The sequence below is a fragment of the Patella vulgata genome, chromosome 8, assembly GCF_932274485.2.
Source record: "Patella vulgata chromosome 8, xgPatVulg1.2, whole genome shotgun sequence".
Classification (NCBI taxonomy): Eukaryota; Metazoa; Mollusca; class Gastropoda; family Patellidae; genus Patella; species Patella vulgata.
This window is the reverse complement of record NC_065886.2, coordinates 54,589,723-54,599,666: the sequence shown is the minus strand read 5'-3', so window position 1 is coordinate 54,599,666 and position 9,944 is coordinate 54,589,723. Positions and strand designations below refer to the sequence as shown.

Below are 9,944 nucleotides of genomic sequence, written 5' to 3'. Positions count from 1 at the left end.
TTGGCCTGTTATTAACATACAATGGTTACCTCTAATAAAAACAGCAGTGTATTTCCGTAGTTTTGTATTGTTTCTGAATATCCCTTACTTTTTTTTGAAGAGTATAATACAAAATACATAACTTAGCCTACATATGTCATAAATATGTTTGGAATGCGTCAGAACAAACGCTTGAAATAATATTAATTTATTACAAAAAGACGTGATTGAATCATATATCATCTACACCGGAGGTAAAAACTCTCTCCAACCAGTACGTAGTTGATCTCTGAGTTTATTTCTGATAGTCGCATAGTTTGGATCATCAGCACGATTATAATTTTCCTCCGGATCAGTATCGTGATCATAAAGTTCAACTCCGAACATATTTTCCCATTCTGGTTTATAAGCTGGAGGTCCGCTGAAACCTGGCCACTCCGTATATCGATATTGATCAGTACGAATTGAATACCCCATTATACTTAATCCATTTTTACTTCTTGGATATTGTGAGAATACTGCTTCCTTCCATTCCATTGTTGGATCCCGCATTAACGGCATCAAACTCGTACCTTCCCGACACAAACCTATTTCATCTGAATTTTCCGGACAAAGGGGTAACGGTTCTAATTCCGCAGCTTCAACCAATGTAGGGAATAAATCCACGAATTCCGTGAGTCTCTCGGTAACGAGTCCTTTGTCGGTGACTCCAGGCACATGAATCATCATTGGTGCGTGAACAGCATCCTCAAAGTTGGTATGTTTGCACCACTCACCATGTTCTCCTAGTTGCCAACCATGATCTCCCCAGAAAGATACAATAGTATCATTTGCTAAACCAAGATTCTCAAGTTCCTGTAAAACTCGTCCCAATTCATTGTCTGTATGAGACAGAGCACTATAATAAGCCCGCCGTAAGTTTATAACAACATCATTAGGAAGTGAAGTATTGGGATTTCCTGAAGCATTCAAACGGGCAATGTCAAGATATGCCCTCAATTCACCGTAACTAACCCAAGCTATTTCAGGCATATTGACAGGTGCAAATTCGTTATCTGGAAGGTGTATAGATTCAATAGGATAGGCTGACAGGAACTCTTCAGGGAAGACGAAAGGAAGATGTGGTTTATGGAACCCTACAGCCACGAAGAAATTCTTTTCACCACTACGAGCTGCTGGAGCAACATCCCTTAATACCTTGATAGCATTATCGGCGATTTGGGTATCGGGAAGAGGTAGGGCCTCGTATTCACTTCTTGGAACAGCTCGCCAGCTATTATTACGAACAGAATATCGCCCAAGATTAGGAGCATGGAAGTATGGTTCAGTCCAGGAAATTGGATCGTCCTTTCCAGATGCTCTCCCAGGATGGAAAATCTTCCCCATTCCAATACTTCTGTAACCATTTTGTTTAAAATATTCTGGAATAGTAGTGAAGTTACCGCCGACATTACGGAAATATTTTACCAAGTCGTAAACGTGGGTCGTATCTGGTCGTCGTCCAGTCAGCAAAGACGTTCTACTGGGTGAGCAGACAGCTTGTTGTACGTAGGCTCTCTTCAACAATAAACTTCTGCCTGCCAACATATCCAGATTAGGAGAATGCATCGGTGGATGAACCGGTGTTGGGAAATCAGGTCCATAATAGACCGGTAATTGTGGACGCATATCATCGGAAACTAAGAATAGAACATTTCTTCTACAATGAACTAGAATCACTGAAAGCGAAAGTAGCAAACAAGTAGAAGGATACCAAATCTTCATTGCTATTAGACTGTTGGATTAATCCCTGAAAAATGTTTAAGTGAAATGATTGTAAACGAGGCCTATATATTTAGTGTCCTGACCTTGACCTCATTGATAAAGAGATAAGTAATCAAATCCCTCTTGGCGATACCATTTTTATCATCCAGCACATTACACTGGTTACATTATGTCGCTATTTATAGTCACAAGGGAGCCACGGTAGCTAAGTGTCTATGACACTGGCTCGCTAGCCTGGAGGTCCGGTGTTCGATCCCTGCCTTGGCCGGCGTGATTTACCCTTGTCAGTGGTGCAGGACGGAGGGCCTGGCAAGGACAGCTGTCTAGTCGTTCGGGTTGGACGAAAAACCGAGGTCCCGTGTATACATTGGCGTGCACACAAAAGACCCCTTGATAGTTTAAATTCGATATAAGAGTAGGCCATAATGCGCTGCCCGGGCAAAATTTCCCAAATAGCACTCTGTATGGCGTATATGCTCGTCTTCATTATCCCAGTTAGGGCGCAGACAGTAGGACGTTAAACCCTATTTCATTTCATTTCTATATTCACAAGTTATGCAAATAAGTCAGTTTAATGAATAAATAACACAATTTATTTGAAAACTTTCAATCAGAGGCGCATGTTTAAGTCAGATTCCATTCATCTGTATTGCAGGGATTTTAGTGGTTTTCAACAATCTAACTAGGTCAGCGCCTTAGTTGTTATTAATTATAAGACTTTATTTTAAATCAGACAACTATTCAAAATAATTATGTTCGAGATATTAACAAAGTCACTTTAATATACCGTGCGCTAGAAATGTATCGTTCATTGTATTTATAATTTAACACGACTTGTTGACTTAACCCGTCGGAACATGTCTGGATAAGGAAATGCATCGGTGGATGAACCGGTGTTGGGAAATCGGGTCCATAATAAACTGGTCATTCTGGACACATGTCACCAGAAACTAAAAATAGAACGTTTCTTCTACAATGAACTAAAATCACCGTAAACAAAAGTAAACTTGTAAAGAAGGATTTCAAATCGTGGTAGCTATTAGACAGCACAGATAGTTTAGTTAATCAATGGAGAATTTTTAAGAAAGGTAATCGTACCTCGTATACAGGCCCAATATATTCATAACGTGATTGGTATACAGGCCCTATATATTCATAACGTGTCTGGTATACGGAACCTATATATTATCATAACATGCAGACCCTGACCTCATTGATAAAAAGATAAGTAAATAAATTAGCATTGATCACCTGCACATATGATATGTATGAACAAACTATTAAATTACCTTTAGCTGTACATTGATCGGCTGCACGTGTCATATGATATGCATAACACTATTAAATTACCTATAGCTGTACATTGATCAGCTGTACGTGTGATATGTATACAGAAAACTATTAATGTCGCATTAATAGTAGTTACTAGTTTTAGACGTGAAAATATAGATCTTGAATCAAGATATATGTGATTTGAACGCAGCCTTATAATAAGTGATTGCCATAAAATAAAACCAAGTACGAACAATCCAAACCATTTGACGAAATTCGAAGTCCTAACAAAAACGATATAGGCAAAATAGTGTAATTAAGGCAAAATAGTGTAATCAGCATATGGATTGTTCACCGTGTACAAAATACACGACAAACAGTGGTAACAGGTGTCAGGAAGAGTAAGCTTACCCTGCCGGGCGCCACACCCGCCATAGCTGCATCCAAACTATTATGCGAAATATCGGTAAAATAGCGTGTTTGGTCAATGGACTATCGGTATGCAAAATGCACGTGATGAACAGTGTTAACGATGTAGTAGACAGACATTATCAGGGCGATAGTATACGCGTCAATTAAATTATACGCGTCAATTAAATATATCTAGAATAATAGCCGATAGAGACATGTTATATTTACCAATCATATCAATATGACGGCCATAAAACTTTTTAAAGGTTTTAATAATTTTGCAAGAAATGGATAGGGGGCATAAACCAGGAAGTTACGGTCCGAAATGCGTGAATATCGAAGAATTCGAAATCTTTAGGATATAAACATATTTGTTTTAAGTTTCATCAAATATGTTGCATCATCATCGCGATTGTAATTTCTTTTCTTCTGGGTCAGCACGATGATCATAAAGTTCAACTCCAAATAGGGTTTTCCATTTTGATTTATCAGCTGGAGGTCCGCTGAAACCTGGCCACTCTTGACTCTTTGTATTTTTATTAGTCAGCTGTTTCAACCAAGGTAGGAAAGAAATCAACAAATTCAGCGAGTTTCTCGGAAACGAGTCCTTTGTCAGTAATTCTAGGTGCATGAATCATCATTGGTGGGTGATCAGCATCCACAACTGCCTACCATGATCTCTACAGAGGGAGACAATGGTATCTTGGTGGTTGCATGGGGGTCTGGGCCATAATAGATTGGTAACTCTAGACGCATATCATCACTTACTAGAAATAGAACAGCGATCAGTGATAAGGGTGCAACAAACCGAGAGCATAAACTTCATTATTGCAAAGCTCAGTGCCATATAAAGCCGAAATAACTTTTCTCCAGGACTAACCACCCTTATCAAAATAATGTTTTACCTTGGCCCAATTGATAATTAATCTGTTCACCTGTACTGGTACCTTGTATTAACATAGATAAATCACAAACACTGTGGGATAGATACTAGTAGTATAGCATATACCTGGTTTTCACCTTCCATTTTAGGAATGGGCTCATGTAGAAAATACATTTATTGTTTAATGTTTTAGCACAAATCATCTGCTGGATTGTGTAGCACTGGTTGGGATTGATCGTGCTTGATTTTAGGAATTGTCTCATGTAGCAAGTATTTTTCATGTTTAATGTTTTAGCACAAATCATCTGCTTGGCTGTGTATCACTGGTTGGGATAGATTTTGTAATTTTATCTATTAAATTGGGCGCCCTGCTATCAGATTTTAACCAAATTCTCTTCAACCGTACTAAAGGTCATCCACCAGATGAAATGACCACCAGCAATGTTTGATTGAACTATTTGTTTTCAACTTTTTTCCAATTAACTAGACTGAGACAATACATCCGTCGTTGCAAGCATGTTGGTCAATTAATACGACATTTATAAATCATGCTTTCCATATTTTCCATATAACACAAACAAAATTATGTTGTTTTCATTAAATTTATTTTTCTAGGGGGGTGGTAAACTATTTCTCCAACCCTTGTGAAGTAAACTCATTAGTGTAACTCGGTGGTCATGGTACTCGGGTTCGTTAGCACGGTTATAATTTTCTCCGGGATCAGTCGTATGATCATAAAGTTCAGCCCCGTATAAAATATTCCACTTAGGTTTAAAAGATGGCTTTCTGTTAAATTGTACCCATTCCGTGTATCGGAATCTTTCATTCCGAACGGAGTAACCCATGACCAACAGACCATTTAAGTAACGAGGATATTGCGAAAATGCTGCAGATTTCCATTTTCTAGTTGGGTTTTTCATTAAAGGCATTAAGCTTGTTCCTTCTCGACAAAGAATCGTTTGCGTGGAATTCACTTCGGAGCAGAGAGATAAGGGTGTAAACCCTGCGGATTCAACTAACGTGGGGAATAAATCCACGAATTCAGTGAGTCTTTCCGTTATAATTCCTCTATCAGTGATTCCGGGAACATGAATCATCATTGGTGCGTGAAGCGCATCCTCAAAGTTTGTATGTTTACACCATTCACCATGTTCCCCAAGCTGCCAACCATGATCTCCCATGAAAGACACAATGGTATTATCCTCCAGACCGAGCATCTTGAGCTCCTGCAGCACCCGTCCGACTTCGTTGTCGATGTAAGATATAGAACTGTAATAAGCACGACGAAGGCTCCTCACCACATCCCTGGGAAGAGACGTGTTCGGCTGACCACTGACCTGTAGCTCTGAAATATCCTTATAAATTAAAAGTTCCCAGTATTTGCTCCAAGCTATTGGTGGCATATGTGCGGGAATGTAACCATTTTTAGGAAGGTTTATATTCTCGGGTGGATACAGCGAAAGAAATTCTTCTGGGAAAACAAATGGTAAGTGAGGTTTATAGAAACCAACTGCCAGAAAAAAGGGTTGTTCACCACGTTTAGCCGCAGGTCCTACTTGACGTAATACCTCTATAGCCTTATTCGCCAGCTGAATATCTGGTAAGGGTTTATCGTTGTACTCATCTTTGCTAACAGCTCGCCAGCTGTGACTTCTCCCTCGGTAGGCTTCATTTTCGTCCGGATGGAAGTAAGGACGTGACCACGATATGGGATCATCGAAGTCCGAAGCTTTCTGTCCAGGGTGGAATATTTTACCCATGCCGATACTGTTGTAACCACGATCTTTGAAATATTGTGGAATCGTTGTGAAATTACCTCCAGACTTTCTAAAATAGTGAATCAAATCGTACACATGCGTTGTATCCGGCCTTCGACCTGTCAGTAAGGAGGTCCTGCTGGGTGAACAATAAGCTTGTTGGACGTAGGCTTTTTTGAGTAACAAACTTTTACCAGCAAGTGCGTCCAAATTAGGCGTGTGTATAACCGGATCGCCTGATCGATATACACCTAAATCCGGTCTCATGTCATCTGCTACTAAGAAAAGAATATTTTTCCTGCTTTTTGCTTGCAAGCAATTTACAAGGAGAAATAAAACCACTGGCCGTAAAACTTTCCTCATTATTCTTAGTTTAACAATGTGTTAACATTAAAATCATCCTTACATATAGCGGTTTCTTTAACCTTGAGTATTCTTAAAGCTCATTAGATTAATCCTTTCCTCCTTTACAGACGAAGTTTATAACACTTAAAAACTGTGTCAACAATAAAGTCCCAATAAAGTAGATATTTTAGTAATGTCTAGAATTGATTAAAAAGTTACCCAGATTTCAATCGTATACACAGACATCGATGGGGCTAAATATAAAACTGATCCCGACATTTCCTCCACCGCTGCGACTAAACAGTTTAATAGAATACATCTTTCTATGATTTTACATTTTTGGTGGAGATTACAATCCGTACAACTAAAACCCAGACGAGTCTTTCTTGTGGCGATAATCAGTGGCGGACGCAGTATATTGCTCTAGCGCGCATTAAGCCCATTCTCTCGGTGGTGGGAAGCTTGCCCCCGGAGATGGGATGCCACCCCTCCCATCACACCACCCACTTAAATGCTTGGGGCTCTAAACCCCGAAGGTGGACCCCCCCCCCCCCTTCACACCACCCATCTAAAAAGCCAGGATTTCTAACCCCTCATTAAATGTTACCTGTTTTTCGATTTTACCCATATCACATATAATTTGAGCCAAGTTACAACACGGTGGTTTTAATTTATTTGATATATCATGATTGTGTATTTGCATATATGACATATTTATACATATGTGTTAAAATAAAGGTCGTTAAGTTTACATTAAGTTTTATTTACATGTTAATCCTATAACCATATGATAATGTCTATTTACTACATTGTTTTTATAGATGTCACACATAAACGACATTACTCACTTGACACGTGTTAGCCATCTTGTTTGTTTATATTTAAAGTGGATCTTTCTACAAGTGTAGTCTAAACATCAATTTCCGTTTTAATCACTTTGGACATAAAAAATAAGTGAAATTAATTTCCGAGAGTCTACATGGCTAGTCATATCTAGATGATTCACTAGCAGATTGCGATAAAGCGAAACATTGTGTACATACTTATATAAGCTTCAAACAATAAAAAATATTCATGCATAATTGCCCATTTCAATTTTGAACTTTGATATTGATGGGTCCCATGCACTCTTATGGGCCCTGGGGCGGCGCATCGGCTGCACCCTCTTCTCGTGAGACCTGTCTGAGAGATAGAGATAGAGAGAGAGAGAGAGGGAGGGGTGGAATGGGGTTTAACGTCCACTCGACACAAACTAGGTCATTTCGGGACTAACATATGGTTTAATTTTATTTCAATAATTAGCTTGCGCGTAGGGTTCTTTAGCAGTGGGAGGAAACCGGAGGACCCGGAGAAAACCCACGAGGTTGGACAGGCGACCCTACTCCTTGTCACGTACAACCGGGGATTCGAAACCACGCCAGTCGACTCAATGACAGACTTTATGATACAGCGCGCGCACGCTAACCATTCAGCCATCCAACCCCCTCCCCTGTCTGAGACTAAATATATAGGGATTCTGATAGCCATTGTTGGTTGAGAGACTCAGATTAATTTACGAATTTTGTCACTATTGATTTCAGGTGAAATATATAGTATAATGAAAATAACATAAGTGTATAGACATAGGCCAGTAATTCTCTCCACATTCAGGTGTTAAATTTTTATATCTTTATAACGACGGTCGATTTTTTTTTAAAAAGACAAATAATTCGTTCATGTAACAGGCATTTAAAACACATATTGAAGGAAGTTAACCATCTTGAATTGGTTATTGCGTTAAATAAATAGATGTTATGTGGTTTTCAAAGGTTATCGACATAAGAATTAATGGGTAAATTAACACAAGTGTTGTATAAACATCAATTTTCGTTTCAATCACATTTGACAGGAAAATAAGTGAAATTAATTTGTGACACGAAATCTCTTTCAAAGGTTATCGACAAAAGAATTAATAGGTAAATTAACACAGTTCGATCAGCCATGTTTTAAAATTATTATTACCTGGATATTTCAGGCCGATCGTAGTCGTGCAAGGGAGGTAATACAGTTATCTAGATTAACCGAACAACGGGACTGACTCACAACACGCATAATGATAACTGACTGGATCACTGGCATGCTTGCCTGGGTCATTGGCATGCTTGACTAGGTCAATGGCAGTCGACAACATCCGAATTTGCCTCCACTATAAATCGTATTTTTTCCCACCATATTTGACAATATCCCGTTAAATACCCCACTCACCCCCCCCCCCCACCTCCGAACCCAAAAACACGCGACTATGCATCGGTTTCCATTAGCCTAGTCAAATAATATACTCGGATTTCGTAAATGCACATTGTCCCGACTAGGTATTTGTAGGTGGAGAGAGATGGTGTTTAATGTCCACTTGACACAAACTAGGTCATTTCGGGACTAACATATGGTTTGATTTTATTTCATTAATTCACTTGCGCGTAGGGGTCTTTAACAGTGGGAGGAAACCGGAGGACCCGGAGAAAACCCACGAGGTTGGATAGGAAACGCTACTCCTTGTCACGTACAACCGGGGATTCGAAACCCCGCCAGTTGACTAATTGACAGGTCTTATGATACAGCTAACCATTGGGCCATCACCCCCCCCCCCCCACCCCCACCCCCGATATTTGTAGGTTGGAAAGGGTTAAAAGTCCCCACCGAAACCTGAAATTAGCTCAAATCTGTCCAAAAAATGTTTCTTTACAGAACAAGAACAATTCGGACAGGTCGCACTTTGACTGGGACAGGATATTTTAATATCCAATGCCAAAAACAAAACAAAAAATCATATACACTAACACGTCTCACAATAGAACATAAGACAATCTGATTAAAATATAGATCCTATTTCGTTTCGTTTTTTATAGTTTAAAATTTCGTTTTACTTGTCTTTACTACACTAGGATCTAGAAGAGTTGTTATTTTACCGGCGTTCTGGTTAATGTGACTGATTAGCCCAATGAAACGGTCTGTTACGGCGAGTTCTTGGTGTGCGATACACGGAACTGTGGGTCAACGAAAGTATTAAAAAACGAAACGTAATATAGATCAGTATAATTTATGGTCATTTCTAATTTATAGATTCCACAATACAATAAAATATGTTATTTACATTTTGACTATAATGTAAAGTCCGAATAGAACCGTCACGTAAGAAGGGGTTGAAATCGCAGTAAATGGGTTTTTTTTATTGACGATCACAAGGAATAAATAATATCCATCCCTAATGATTAAACTATCTCCGGTGTTGTTGTGAATTTATTTTCAGTATCTGAGCCAAACAGCTGGTATAATATGTATAATCTTTCATCAGAAAACATGTAATGGGGGGGGGGATCTAGTTGTAGTCTGGACATGTTTTAATCTATGTATTACTAGAACGACTTTCAATTTCTCAATTTCTGATAAGGTTTGCGAAAAATATTCGATTTATTTACCGTGTTTGTACAGGGTTACGGCTCACTAACCCGGATGTTCTGGACTGAATCCGGATATTGACCGAGAAAGTTTTTTGG

At 39.0% G+C, this 9,944-nt stretch overlaps 2 protein-coding genes across 2 annotated transcripts; both read right to left on the bottom strand.

The window, feature by feature from the left end:
• Positions 1-207: 207 nt before the first annotated feature.
• Positions 208-1,670, bottom strand: LOC130014136 (iduronate 2-sulfatase-like). Its single transcript, XM_056103070.1, has one exon. The coding sequence runs from the start codon at positions 1,645-1,647 to the stop codon at positions 223-225; it is 1,425 nt and encodes a 474-aa protein (XP_055959045.1). The 5' UTR covers positions 1,648-1,670; the 3' UTR covers positions 208-222.
• A 3,222-nt stretch (positions 1,671-4,892) lies between these two features.
• Positions 4,893-6,462, bottom strand: LOC126830115 (iduronate 2-sulfatase). The gene has a single exon (XM_050560386.2). The coding sequence runs from the start codon at positions 6,427-6,429 to the stop codon at positions 4,921-4,923; it is 1,509 nt and encodes a 502-aa protein (XP_050416343.2). The 5' UTR covers positions 6,430-6,462; the 3' UTR covers positions 4,893-4,920.
• Positions 6,463-9,944: the final 3,482 nt, after the last annotated feature.

What these genes read in the sequence shown, in the direction of transcription:
- LOC126830115 (XM_050560386.2), bottom strand. Translation starts at nt 6,429, where the DNA reads ATGAGGAAAGTTTTACGGCCAGTGGTTTTATTTCTCCTTGTAAATTGC.
- LOC130014136 (XM_056103070.1), bottom strand. Translation starts at nt 1,647, where the DNA reads ATGCGTCCACAATTACCGGTCTATTATGGACCTGATTTCCCAACACCG.